Source organism: Chiloscyllium punctatum, chromosome 15, assembly GCF_047496795.1.
Source record: "Chiloscyllium punctatum isolate Juve2018m chromosome 15, sChiPun1.3, whole genome shotgun sequence".
Lineage (NCBI taxonomy): Eukaryota > Metazoa > Chordata > Chondrichthyes > Orectolobiformes > Hemiscylliidae > Chiloscyllium > Chiloscyllium punctatum.
Window position 1 is genome coordinate 26,021,068 of NC_092753.1, and position 15,281 is coordinate 26,036,348.

Consider the following 15,281-nt stretch of genomic DNA (forward strand, 5'->3'; position numbering starts at 1 on the left):
AGTGAGTTGTTTAATTGTCCACCACCATTCACAACTGGATGTGTCAGGACTTCAGAGATTAGATCTGTTCTGTTGGTTTTGGGATCGCCTAACTCTTTCTATCACTTGCTGCCTATGCTGTTTTGCATTCAAGTAAAGCTGTTTGGTAGTTTCCCCAGATCGGCACTTCATTTTTAGGCATGCCTGGTTCTGCTCTGGATATACCCTTCTGCACCCTTCATTGAACCAAAGTTTAACCCCTGGCTTGATGCTAATATTAGAGTAGGGATATGCTTGGCCACAAGGTCGCAGATTGCATTGGAGTATGATTCTGCTGTTACCAATGGCCAACAACACATCATGGATTCCGGGGTTTGAGTGACAGATCTGTTCAAAGTCTATCCCATTCAGCACCAGACACTGTCACACCACAGTGGAGCTTTCTTAAATTTTGTGGCTTTGTCTCCACAAGGTGCTGTGGTCTCTCTTACTGATACTCTTTTGGATAGATACATCTGAACAGGAAGATTGATGATGATGAAATCAAGTATGTTTTCCCCTCATATTGCTTCCCTATCACCAGACAAACAGTTATGTCCTTTAGGGCTCAACTGACTTGGTCATTAGTATTGCTGATAACTAAGGTTTCCTTGGCCATGTTTGACCTGATGCCATAGACTTCATGGGATCCAGGGTCAAATTTGAGGATTCACAGGGCAACTCTGTTTCTCTGTGCCCCTACTCAGTCTGTTCTGCTGGTGGACAGGACAGAGCCAAGGGTGGTGTTGATGTCTGGGATATTGTGTGTAAGGTATGATTCTGTGAGCATAGCTATGTTAGGCAATTGCTTGACTAGTCCATGCGACAGCTCTCTGAATTTTGGTTCTCGCCCCAAGGTGTTCATCAGGAGGATTTCGCATGATCAATAGGCGTCTTTTGAAGTTGTCATTTCTGATACTTAGGTTGATACCAGGTGGTCAGTCTGGTTTCATTACCTTTTTGAAACTCTGTAGTGGTTCAGTCCAATTGAATGCCTTGCTTGGCCATTTCAAAGTGTTAACAATTTACCACACTGCGGCCAAACAAGGTAAGGACAGCAGATTTTATTCTCCAAAGGGGACGAGTAAACTCAGTGGGTTTTTACAACAAATGATAAGCGTTTCATGGTCATCGTAAGACTTTCGATTTTAGACTTCATTTGAATTTGGATTCTACCGTTTGCTGTAATTTGAATCCTTGCCCTGAGAGTGGTCCTTAGTCTCTGGATTATTAGTCGCCTCAACTGTCTGTAACCACTGAACTGCCCTTCTATGATTTTGGAATTGACCTGTACTGTGAAAAACCTTGCAGTACGGGTAGTTCTGTAATACAATAGTTGCGTTCTTGTGCAACCCGCATTCTCGAAAAATTGTGTTTTAGAAACAGCACTTAAAGTGTTGGCGATATAATTGTATTACAGCCAACACAAGTCTTAAAAGTTCACGCTGTAGGAACAAAATCCCCAATTCGTCAATTGTTATAGTGAATTTGAGTTAACGAAACACGCGTAATAGCAGAATGACCTGTATGCCTCTCCCCTGTTGCTACATGGAATTAAATATAACAGACATATTGATACGACCCTTGGATCTGAGTGTACTGTACCCCGAAGGTCACAATTACGTGACAATCTTGGATAACTTTTATTTTTTAATTAATGAACTGTGATAGTCAAAGAATAAAGCTTCAATGATATTCCGTGGGTTTGAACCAGCAACTGTAAGGTTTATATAGTTAGAACATTGATACAACCTTCAATATTTATAGAACGTATTTCTATTATCCCAATGTTGATATGTGGTAAACCTGGCTTGTAGAGTCTGATCAAACTCCCACAGCACTCATCAAATTACTAATGTAATCAGAACAGATCCCACAGATTTCTCAGTAATGCTCTCAAGACATTAATTTCATGAACGGCCATCAAATCTCATTAAACTTCAGAAGGGATTATTACTCTTCACTTTTGTCAAGCTAGCCTTGAAACCCTCCCTTGAGACAAGAATATTGAATGATGGATTCAGGTAATTGAAATTTGATTTGCTTGACCTGTTTTTTCTGACCTATATTCTTTATTCACTCAGCAGAGCTTGTGAAGAAAAACAGTTGACCAGATGCTGACAAACCTGTCAGAATGCTCTGAGTAATTTAGCCTTATTAGTGCTAACCCAGATTCTCTGGCAGTCATTCCAACTGACCTCTCTATTCATTTGATCACTTGCCAGTTGCAATAAATTTGTGCTGTACTGGCTTGAATCACTTTTGAAATTACTAACAACTTCACATCTCTCTCAAGTAAAGTGATTACCATGCTTTCTTGTGTTAGAGAGTTATTTATTTTCCATTTCACAAGATCACAGATATTTATAAATGAGAATGGTCATTTGGCCCATCTTGGTATGTCCATCGACAGCAATCTCGCACTTTCCTTGCTGCAGCATTTAATTCTTACACATCAACTAGATTAGATTAGATTCCTTACAGTGTGGAAACAGGCCCTTCAGCCCAACCAGTCCACACCGACCCTCCGAAGAGTAACCCACCCAGACCCATTTCCCTCTGACTAATGCACCTAACACTATGGGCAATTTAGCATGGCCAATTCACCTGACCTGCACATCTTTGGACTGTGGGAGGAAAGCAGAGCACCCGGAGGAAACTCACGCAGACACGGGGAGAATGTGCAAACTCCACACAGACAGTCACCCGAGGCTGGAATCAAACCTGGTACCCTGGTGCTGTGAGGCAGCAGTGCTAACCACTGAGCCACCGTGCTGCCCTCAAATGTGCTCCCAAAAGCTCATCCCGAAGTGTTAGTTACTTGACATGAAGAAGAATGAAAGAATATCACTTGTCCACCTTGTCTTCAGGACAACACATGCCAGTATCAAGCCCAGAATCTTCACGGTAGCTCAGTGGTTAGCACCGCTGCTTCACAGCTCCAGGGACCTAGGCTCAATTCCAGCCTCGGGTGACTGTCTGAGTGGAGTTTGCACATTCTCCCCGTGTCTGCGTGAGTTACCTTTGGGTGCTCCAGTTTCCTCCCACAGCCCAAAGATGGGCAGATTAAGTGAATTGGCCATGCTAAGTTGCCCATAGTGTTCAGGGATGTGTAGGCTAGGTGCATTAGTCAGGGGAAATGTAGAGTAATAAGATAGGGGAATGGGTGTGTGTGGAATACTCTTCAGAGTGATGTGAACCTGTTGGGCCAAATGGCCTGCTTCCACACTGTCGGGATTCTCCTATTCACCAGCTACACAATCAAATGAGATGTCATTCATAAGATCACAAGAAGTAGAAGTTGGAATGATCACATGGTCCTTTGAATCTTCAATCTCCTATTTAATAAGATCATGGTTGTTCTGTTTGCGGTGTTAACTCCACTTTCCTGTCTGTCCTTACATATCTCTCGATTCCTTTGTTGATGAAAGATCTGCATTTTACTCAAGAGAATGGGCTGACCCACACTTTGCAGTTTAGTCAGTGTGAACACTGCTTTTTCACTTAGTCAACATGTTGTTGATAATCCAGCTGTAAACAATATGGCTGGTTTTGTTTCATCACCATCTTATTTCGAAACATAAACATTAACAAACTTTCTCAGTCTTTTAAAAAAAAATCAATCCTCCATTAATAAATCAAGGTCTTGAAAAGCTCACTGTGCTCGCTTTTGATCATATCATTTGCATACCTGCCATTTTGCAGACATACTTTGGGAGCAGTAGTTCAACTGTAGTTGGCCTAAGACGTTGCATATTTCTTCTAGGTTCATCTCCCATCATGACAGATGGTGAAATTTAAAAGGGTGGCAAAAGTTCCTACCTCTAAGCCAGAAGACTTAGATTCAAGCCCCACCTCCTCCAGAGATGTATCATAACATATCTAAGCAGGTTGATCGAAAATATCTATTTCTAATTCTTCACTGTTACTTGAAGTGAAAAGTCTGACCCTAATTATACATAATTATATTGAAGTATCAAAATACTCCATTACACAGTACTGTGCTGTGGAACACAGGGACAGGAGTAAACCAGTCAGCTGTTTGAGTCTCTTCCTCTCCCTGATTGGAACATCGTGGGTCAATATATTAAGTCTCTCCAGCTGCCTTGGAAGAATAACCCTTAGTATAGTTAATGGTGCATTGTCCAACTTAGCTTAATTGAAAAGACAAGAGAGTCACAAGCCTATTCCTACTGTTAGTTGTGGCCTTCCTTTTTCCTGAATGAAGTATTCACTTCAGATGTCTGTTCTCTCTTTAGCACATGGAGGTAATGGAGGATATGCTCAAGGACTTCCTGCTCGGTGAGCATCTTCTGTTGGTTGGAAATCAGGTGAGCACTGTTTTGAAGGAGTGAATTTGTGGTTGATCGCATGCCCTTCCACCTCCCGGTCCAACCACACACCCTCTCCACACTCAGGGAAAAAACCTTCAGGGTTAAGAAATGTAACATGTAAGTGTTGAATGGTTGACATGCTGCAGCATCAAATAAACTGAAAACTATAACTTTAAAGTTAACACCAACTGCCTCTCTACAAAGAATATAGCTGGGGATCATTGAGTGCTGCAGTGCAGAAAGAAACTATTTCGATCATATTTCCAATATGAGCCAGATTGTGTAATCCCACATCTTAATCTCCATTTCAATCAAGGGACTAACTCCTTTTCAAAGAAAGTTATGAACTCTGCAATAACGCTGGTGTCTGACAGAGAATCTCATTTCCCAGGATAAAAACAAATTTGAACCTCTCTTACTACCCATTTAGGGAAAGATTTTGTTTATTTGTTGAATGTATATTTAACCCGGATGAATCTGCATAATGAGGGTTGCTTTTAACTTGTTCATTCCTGGGATATGTGCGTCATTGGCAAAGCCACATTTTGTTGCAAGTTCCTATCCGAGTCGCTTGCTCAGCCAATTGAAAATGTAGCTCAGAGTCAACCCATTGCTGTGCATCTGGAGTCGCATGTAGGCCAGGCCAAGAAATTATGGCAGATTTTCATCAGCGGACATCAGTGAAACAGATGGATTTTTAAGTCAAACAAAGATAATTTTGCGATCATCACTACTGCAGCATACTTTCAGTTCCAAATTTTATTAATTGGATTAGAATCCCACCAACAACCATAGTGTGAGATTTGATCTCAAACCCCAAAGCATTAGCCTAGTTTATTGATTTCAAATCTCATGACTTTACATCTCGTAACCTAACACCATTGGCCTGACATATGTGAACCTATCATGTTTAAAGCTGTTATTACCGTAACAAGAAGTTCAAATGTCAAACCTAACAACACGTACATATCATTGGAGTCCAGTTGTGAAGGTAGAAAAACACACATGTTCTCTGCATGTTAGAGCCCACAATTTACAAGGACTGCCTGCCCTTACTGTAAATTGTCAAATATGTCGGGGCTTGTGAGTCGCATAATCAGTAATATTTGTTTTTGCTCCTAGCCGAGAATGAAAAGTGAGTTCTTCCTAGCATGACTACATTTTAATTAATGATCAGCACTAAACCTGCACAGGAAGAACGGACTGATCTGTATCACATCAACTTACTCTCTGTCACCACTGCAGATCTTGATTAAAATGCTTTGATTTTAATTAACAGTTTCTGAGGTCTTAAGTTTAAAAGTTAGGGCAGAGCCCTCCTCAATACCTTATACTTGTCACTGCTTTTGTACTAAATTGAGAAGTTGTTCCCAAATCTGGGTCTAAGGTGACGTTGCCACTTGAAAATAGGCCTTGCTGATTGACAGTTGAAACTGGGACACTGAGAAAGAGATTCCTCAGCTCAGCCACATTGAGGCCAGCTCTCAAACTCCTTTGCTGAGAATTGATGCAGCCAGATCAGAAATTTGAAGTCGAGAAAGAAAGAACTTGAACTGAAATAGTGTGTTTTGCAACCTCAGGACTTCTGAAAGTGCTTTGCAGCCCATTAAGTATTTTTCAAACATAGTGTTTCAAATTTTATTGGAGAGTGAGAAACTGGAGTCTCACTGGCATTCTCGGGTTAAACAAAGGTAATTTACAGCAGGAGAACGGATTGGACTGGGCGAGAAGATGAAAATGTAGGATGGTTGATGAGCAAATACCTGATGTTTAAGAAGATCCTCAATTGCTCCCATCTAAAATTGATTCTGTAAAGGAAGAAAGATTGTAAGAGAGGTAGAAATATCCATGGCTAAGTGTAGAGGTTAAAGGTAATATTAAGACAAATGTTATGGCATGCCATATTGCAAAGGCAATTGGTAGGCTGGAGGATTGGGAAACATGTAAAGGTCAAGAAAGGGTTACTGAAAAATGTCATCAAAAGAGCAAAAGTAAATGATGAAAGAATACGATAGAGTCTACTCCTGCAAAATATTAAAACAGATAGTTAAAGCTTCTGTAAGAATTTAACAGTGTAAAAGTGAATGATGGTCTCTGGTGGGATGAGATTGAGGAGTTAATAGTAGGGAAGTCAGAAATGGCAGCATCATGAAATCAGTATTTTGTTTCACTTTTCACAATGGAGAACACAAGTACTATTTTAATGGTAATCAGTAATGCAGAAGCTATGAAAAGGGATAACCTTAGATCAATTATCATCATGAGGGGAAAAAGTACTGAGCAAACAATTGGGATTGAAGGCAGACAAGTCCAGAATTACAAGCTGTATGAAAGTTTAGTTTGGCCACATTCGAAGTGCTGCTTGGTCGCCACCCTACAGGAAAGCTGTGGAGGCTTTGGAGAGGATGCAAAAGATGTTAACACCAACAAGAAAGCAAAAAAAATGCAGATGCTGGAAATCTGAAACAAAATCAAAATCGGCATTTTTCCAGCAATTTCTGATTTTGTGCGAAAGAGGTTTCCCGAGATGTTACCTGGATGGGAGCCTGTTAGCTTTAAGGAGAGTTGGACAAGCTTGGACTGTTTTCACTCGAACATCGGAGGCTGAGGGACAAGCTGACAATGTGTATGCAATTATGAGATGCATGGATAGGGTGGATAATTTGGTGGGCGGCACGGTGGCACAGTGGTTAGCACTGCTGCCTCACAGCGCCAGAGACCTGGGTTCAATTCCTGCCTCAGGCGACTGACTGTGTGGAGTTTGCACATTCTCCCTGTGTCTGCGTGGGTTTCCTCCGGGTGTTCCGGTTTCCTCCCACAGTCCAAAGATGTGCAGGTCAGGTGAATTGGCCATGCTAAATTGCCCGTAGTGTTAGGTAAGGGGTAGATGTAGGGGTATGGGTGGGTTGCGCTTCGGCGGGGCAGTGTGGACTTGTTGGGCCGAAGAGCCTGTTTCCACACTGTAAGTAATCTAATCTAATCTAATTGGGGTTTCCCAGAGTGGAAATGTCAAATACTAGAGGCATGAGTTTAAGGTGAGTGAGAGAAAGTTTAAAGGAAGTCTAGGAGGGAATGTTTTTACACAGAGAATGGTACGTGCCTGGAACACACTGCCAGTAGAGTTGGTAAAAGCAGATTCAATATGTTTCAGTGGCAATTAGACAGACACATGAACAGGAAGGTAATATTGGCATATCCAATTTGTAATTCATTGGTTAGCATAGATGGTGTAGATCCACTCAAATCTCACCTTCAAATCTTACGTCCCGGGATTGTATTAACTTGGGGTGGCTCGGTGTCTGTGAAAACTGAAGTTGTGTCTGTGAGTAAGTGCTAAAGAATAGTTTCCAGAAACCTGAAAAATGTAATTGCAGGAGATAAGCGGGCGATTGACCAGAATATAAATAGTTATTGATGCAGAGCATGATGAAATGGCACTTGAGGCAATTTCTATTCCAGATTGTTTAAAGTGAAGAATTGAAGTCTCTTATGACGTTTTCTTGAGACTTGTGACCAACGTGTCTCAGAAATAAATTTGGCCTGATAGTTTTTTTTTCTAATTCAAAATGAATTGAAACATAAACACACAAGGCTGTGGATTACGTTTAAACAAATAGTTTATTACATAGGAGCAATAAAAATAATCCTAAATTGCCTAAACATAACACAGTTTGAAAGCTTTCAAAACACATGGCAAAATAAAATCCCATTTACACCCCAATTTATCTATTAATAGTTACTCAAATAAACATAAGTTTTCCTCCTTGACCCAATCTATCATAGAGTCATAGGATTTTACAGTACAGAAGGAATTTGACCCATCATGTCTCTACTGGTTCCCGAAAGAGCTACCTAGCCGGACCCACTCTCTAGCCTTATCTCTGTAGCCCTCTAACTTCATCACTTTCAAATATATATCCAGGACTGTTTTGAAACCCCCTATGGAATCTGCCTCCACCATTGTCCCAGGCAGCACATTCCAAATCCTAACAACTCTGAGTAAGGAAGTTTCTCCTCATACCTGTCCTAGCTCTCTTGCTGACAATCTTGAAATTGTGATCCCTAGTTACTGACATACCATTTCGTGGAAATAAGTCTTCCTTTATCCTGTGAAACGTGTTCATAATTTTGAGAACCTCAATAAGTCACTTATTTTCTGCTCGATGGAAAATAAGCCCAATTTCTCATATCTCTTTATATCTTAAATCTTTCATTCCTAGTATAATTCCATTAAATTTCCTTTGACCTGTCTCCAGGGCTTTGACTTAAATAGAGTGCCCAAAACTGAACATAATAGTCCATATGTGGTCTGACCAAAGATTTGTAGAAGATTAGCATCATTACTTGTTTTTATACATTGTGTCGCTGATTATAAACCCAAGGATCCTATAAGCCTTCTTAACAACTGTTTCAACTTGCCTGTCCACCTTCAGAGAATCATGCATGTGAACCCTGAGGTCCCTCCACCAGAATCTCCTGGAAGTTGTACCATTGAGGCTGTATTATCCCTCCTTGTATCTTCTACCAAGAAGCATTACCTCTCATCTCTCTCACTGAAATTCATTTGCCAGGTGTCTGCCTATTTGACCAACTTGTCAACATCCCTCTGACGTTGCTCAGCATCATCCTTACAATTCACTTTTCTCCTCAGCTTAGTATCATCTCCTATTTAGAGATTTTGCCCTCAACACCATCTCCAAGTCATTTATCTAAATCAGAAACAGCAAGGGTCCCAACACTGATATCTGGGCCTCATCACTTTCAACTCATCTCGAATCTGAAAAAATACCCATCTGTACCTACCCTCTGCTTCGTGTTTTTTTAGCAGACTTCTAATCCATGTCACAGAGGATGCATCATTCCAAAACATTTCCAATTTTTTAACAAATCTGGCATGTAATATTGTATCAAATACACTTAATGGTAAGTCCTAGGGAGTGTTGCTGAACAAAGAGACTTTGGAGTGCAGGTTCATAGCTCCTTGAAAGTGGAGTCACAGGTAGATAGGATAGTGAAGAAGGCGTTTGGTATGCTCTCCTTTATTGGTCAGAGTATTGAGTACAGGAGTTGGGAGGTCATGTTGCGGCTGTACAGGACATTGGTTAGGCTACTGTTGGAATATTGCGTGCATTTCTGGTCTCCTTCCTATCGGAAAGATGTTGTGAAACTTGAAAGGGTTCAGAAAAGATTTACAAGGATGTTGCCAGGTTTGGAGGATCTGAGCTACAGGCTGGGGCTGTTTTCCCTGGAGCGTCAGAGGCTGAGGGGTGACCTTATAGAGGTTTACAAAATTATGAGGGGCATGGATAGGATAAATAGACAAAGTCTTTTCCCTGGGGTCGGAGAGTCCAGAACTAGAGGGCATAGGTTTAGGGTGAGAGGGGAAAGATATAAAAGAGACCTAAGGGGCAACTTTTTCATGCAGAGGATAGTATGTGTATGGAATGAGCTGCCAGAGGATGTGGTGGAGGCTGGTACAATTCCAACATTAAAGAGGCATTTGGATGGGTATATGAATAGGAAGGGTTTGGAGGGATATGGGACGGGTGCTGGCAGGTGGGGCTAGGTTGGGTAGGGATATCTGGTCGGCATGGACGGGTTGGACCAAAGGGTCTGTTTCCATGCTGTACCTCTCTATGACTCTAAATATTTTCTGAAAGTCCAAATATCCAACATCCATAGCAGTACCCTCATGAAATGCTTATGTCACCTCATCAAAGCACTCAATTAAGTTTGTGAGACATGACCTCCCCTTGTCAAAGCTATGTTGAGTGTCTAGTATTAACTTATTTACCTGGAAGTGTGTATTTACTTTATCTCATATTACAGCCTCCATCAGTTTTCCCATTATAAGCCCTGGTTTATCCTTTGTTCCTTTCATAAACAATGGTGTCACATTTGCAATCCTTGCCCCCCCCCCCCCCCCCCCCCCCCACGGGGACTAATCCTGTGTTCAAAGAAGTCTGGAAACTTTCTGTCAACAACTCCACAATTTGCTCCCTTAATTCTCTCACTTTAGGATGCATCCTATCTGAGTCTGTTGACTCATTCACTTGGAGTACTATCAACTTTCTGGCAACCGTTCTTTATCTATCACTATACGGTTCAATTACACACGTTTTTAATTATGCCATTGTCACCATCTTCTAATTTGTGAAAGACAGAAACAAAATATTAATTTAGTACCTCTGTTTCAGTGAGCGGCTTACCCTACTAGTTCCTTATGGGCCCAACTCTATCCTTCAGTAATCTTTTATTGTTAATAGGCTTGAAGAACATTTTACTATTTGTTTTAGTGCAGCATGTCATCCTTTCCATGTGCTTCCTCTTAGTCTTCTTTATCCCAGCCTTAGCCTTTTTTCCTGCATTTGAGATATATTTCCTGATTTCTGTTGTTATTGTTATTCTGGTATGCATCATATGCTTCCTTTTTCTGCCTTATTTTCTCATCAGTATTCTTAGTCATCCAGGGTATTCGAACTTTGGATACCCCTTATTTATATCTCATGGTATGTACCCAATTTGTAACCTATTCATCTCCCTTTTGAAATGCTTCCATTTTGTATCTACCATTTTGTCCACCAAAATACATTTCCAATTAACGTGCTCTAATTCAACTTTTAGACACCTAAAATCGGCCGTTTTCCAGCCTGGGATCTTAATTATTGACTGATTTTTATCCTTTTGCAGCTTAATATTGAACCTTGTTATGTTATGGTCACTATTTCCCAAATGCTTCCCACTCTGATATTCTCTACTTGGCCTGCCTCATTACCTAAGACCAAATCCAGCACGGCCCCCAACCTGATAGGACTGGAAATGTACTGTTTCAGAAACTTTTCTGGTACACATTGTAGGAATATCTCCCCTTCTGTGCCCCACCCTCTACCTTTTTCCCAGTCTATCCTAACATAAACACCAACCATCACAACTTTTCCTGCAGATTTCCATAATTTGCCTCCACATGTTCTCTTCTACTTCCTCCCCACTATTTAGAGATCTATAATAAATACCCAGCACGGTCACTGGTCCCTTCCTGTTGTTCGCCTTCAACCATATAGATGCAGATTCAAATACTGTATCATATTCAAGGGCAATGATACTGTCTTTGAGTAAGACTACGATACCTCGTTCATGTTTACCCACCGTTCGAATAAAACCTTTATAACCCAAGATGTTAAATATCCAGTCATCTTCTTGCTTGAGCCGTATTTTTGTTAATGTTCCTATGTAATATCCATCCCAAGCAATTTCTGGTTCTAGTTCCCCAATTTTGTTCACTACATCCTTTGTATTTGCATGCACGCAGTTTAACCCTGCCCTTAGATCTTTTTTGCCTATTGAAAGATGATCATTCATTTGTTCACTGTCAACTTTTTTTCTGACTTTTGCCCTGTCTGGTACTTCAAAAACCAGACCCATTTGTCGTGGACAGTGAGGAAGGTTATCAGAAATTGCAGCGGGATCTTGATCAGCTGGGGATGTGGGCTGAGAAATGGTAAATGGAGTTTAATATACTTAGGTGTAAGGTGCATGGGAGAATGGGATTGAGAAACCTATCAGATATGATTGAATAGCTGAGCAGACTGGAAGGGCTGAATAGCCTAATTTCTGCTCCTTTGTCTTCTGGTCTGATTGGATGAATATGGCCTAAACTGTCAGCAGAAATGGTTGAGGCGAGTACATTAACAACGTTTAAAAGGCATTTGGGCAAATACATGGATAAGAAGGTTGAGAAGGATTTGGGCCAAGTGCAAGGAAATGGGGTTAACATAGGTGGACATTGGTCGGCATGGACCAGTTTGGGCCAAAGAGCCTGTCTCTGTGCTGTAGGACTCTATGACTCCATAATCTCAAAATCAAGCTGCACCAGCAAAGTGTCTTCATTTTCTAACTGCACACTGCTGCTTCTGGTACTATGATCCACTAACAGATACTGTCTCTTTAAGTTATTATTTATTCATGATTGTTTTTTGTTGTTTACATAGGGTGTGGGCAAAAACAAGATCGTTGACCATTTCCTGCATCTATTGAACAGACCCAGGGAATATTTACAGCTTCACAGGTAAATAGTGACCAAACTGCCAAATTATAAGTAGCTGGATAAACCTAATTTTGCTGACCACCCAACAAATTTTAAAAATTACCGTGGTTTAGCAGTTCATTTCCTCCAGCTAGATCTTACCATCAGGAATCATTTACATGATATAAGACCCTGCAACTCAACTTCACCCTTGTTTCCCCGCCCTAGGTTTCACTCTCCTCCCTTTGCTCTCGGTTTGTATCGTCTTCCCCTTGCCCTCGGTTGACCTTCTTCTATCTCCCCCTCCCATCTCTGTTTTCCTCTTTCTGACCCCACAGCTTCCCCTCTTTAATACTCTTCCATCCTCACCACTTAAGATTTCCCTCCATGTTGGTGGTCAGACACGCTCCAAGTCGCTCCCCTCCTGCACCCTCATTGAATATGTATCGTACTCCTCCTTCCCAACAATGTGCATCACCTCACATTTCCTTGCCTTCCTCTCTCCTCTTCTGTGAGGACAAACAATACACGATGAATGGTAGTGTTTTAATGGCCGTACAAGAGGAATGATGTTGGAATATCTGTGCATCAGTCTTTGAATGTAATAGGGAAGTTTAACACAGCACTTAATAAAACATGGAATCCTGGAATTTATAAATAGATACATGGCATATGAAAGCCAGGGAGGTACACTAGTTTCCATGTCCTCTTGAAGTTTATTATCTTTTCATCACTGTGCACTGCACTTCTAGTCACAGATCATTGCTTATTTTGAATTTGTAATGCATACATTCACATTATCGAAGTATATCAAAACAGAGTGACCTTATACAGAACTTTGGATAAAGCTACAGTGTACCGCCATCCAGTTCAAAAAACAGTTATTCACAGCAACTTTCTGCTTCCTGTTCCTAAGCTCAATTTGATTCACCACTTGCATCTCATGGGCTTCAGTTTTGCTAACTAGCTTAGTGTGTGCTCCTTTGTCAAGCACCTTGTGACACAACAATAGCTGCTGGAACAAAGCCACAAGCAGTGATCCTCAATCCACTAGAAATGCAGCAGTAACATGCACAGGCATCACATGGTCAAACCATCGTATCAAAATACCTGCAGCCAAAGTTGGCAATGCCAGTTTTTATTCCAATTTTATCTTGAACAAGTTTAAAGGGAATTGTATATGAATCCCTGGCTCTGCTTAAAGGTCAGTAATTCAAATCATTGGCCAGCCATGTTACAAAGTATTTTAGCTTTTTTTTTTGATGTGTCGTAATACAACATGCCAGTTTATTTCCAGCATTCTGCACAAAGTGTGAATGTTACTGCACATTTTAGTTTTTTGAGATTTAAAAATATTTTCTTAAAATAATGGTTGGACTAGTCTTTAATTCTGCAGCATTTACATGTTTAGTTGAGCGCGGTTTTAAGCAGTACTATCCATGAAGCAAAACCTTTGGGCAAATTCAAGGTTGAAAGAAACATTTCAGTAGCATGTGAAACTGGGGCATCTGCAATGCAGCCGTAATTCTAAAAATAATCAGATATTATTAGCATTCACAGTGAAGCTGTTGTTAAAACCCCTCCTGCTCTTTGTCTCACTTGCCTTTCTCCCAGAGACTGAAGAAGCTCAAGGCTGAACAGGAGAAAACTCCTTAAAAAAATCTCAACAGCAGATCCCTGTTTTCAGAATGGTGAAGTTAGGAAAAATGCATATATATAGTCCCTTTCACAATCTCAGGTCATCATAAAACACTGTCCAACCAGGTATAGTCAAAAGAAAAACGGATAAGCCATACATCTCTTCAGGCCTGTTCTGCTATTCACTGGCCATGATTCCATATACCTGCCTTTGCCCCATATCCATTAATATCTTCAATTAACAAAAATCTTATCAATCTCAGGTTTCAAGTTAACAATCGTTAAAGTTGTTCCCAACATCAGATGTGACTTGTGTACTCGATGAAGCTGTGAGCACTTCCTTATGGGGGAGTCAAGGACCAGAAGGCACAGTCTCAGAATAAAAGGGCACAATTTAAGATGGAGATGTGGTGGAATTTCATCTGTCTGAGGTTGAGAGTCGTCAGAACGCCTTGTTGTTGAGAGCTGTGTTGGTAGAGTCCTTGCGCATATTTATGGTGAGGTCAATAGATTCTTGATCTGAATGGGAATCAAGGATTATGGGGGAAAGGCAGGAAAGTGTACATGGGGAATATTGAATCAGCCATGATCCTATTGAATGGTGAAGCATGCTCGAGGGTGCTTTTACTGTTTTTTATGATCTTACGGTCTTTCTTATCCACTCTTATTTTCCACTGGCTAGATAGTCGTTATTCCAGAGTTGAAGGGTATGTGCAAGGGGACCCTGCAGAATTTCCATCATAGCAGCTTTCAAAGGAATTTAACTGAAGCTTCCAAATTCTGATTTAAATGGAGACTTTGAGGTTTCACACTAGAAGAAATACCCAGAGAGTAATTCTTAAATAGTCAATCAGGGAGCATTAGAGTATTAAATATATCATTTAACTCCTGAGTAAGTATTTAACTGACTCAGACTGGCCTCACAAACTGCAGAACACCCAAATGTATCCCCCTTCTCTGGACCCACTTTCCACTTCACTTGCTGCAGAGCTTCCTGCTCTCTCCATTCCCCTCTCTATTCACCCACTGAAAACTGACAATTCCTTCACAGTCTGGAGCTGCTCTTCACCTCTGCTTCCTGTTCCCCCTTTCCCTGCTCAAACATCTATCAAATTCCCTCTTGAACCTCTTGATTCCAAGTATTGGAACCTCATTTATGTCATAAAGACAGAAAATACAGCAAGTACTCAACAGGTCAACAGCATCTGTAGGGAGGTAAAGAGAGTGAATATTTTACTTTTGTGATCTTTCAGCATGTGGCCAGGTAT

The 15,281-nt window shown here is 40.9% G+C and overlaps 1 protein-coding gene across 3 annotated transcripts in view; it reads left to right on the plus strand.

Moving 5' to 3' along the window:
* The window catches only part of vwa8 (von Willebrand factor A domain containing 8), a 353,830-nt gene that overhangs the window by 164,613 nt on the left and 173,936 nt on the right, over positions 1–15,281 (plus strand). For all 3 annotated transcript variants that reach the window (XM_072584806.1, XM_072584805.1, XM_072584804.1), the window contains exons 20-21: positions 4,278–4,349; positions 12,341–12,417. In XM_072584806.1, coding sequence (XP_072440907.1) covers positions 4,278–4,349; positions 12,341–12,417 — 149 coding nt within the window. The remainder of the gene's footprint in view (positions 1–4,277; positions 4,350–12,340; positions 12,418–15,281) is intronic.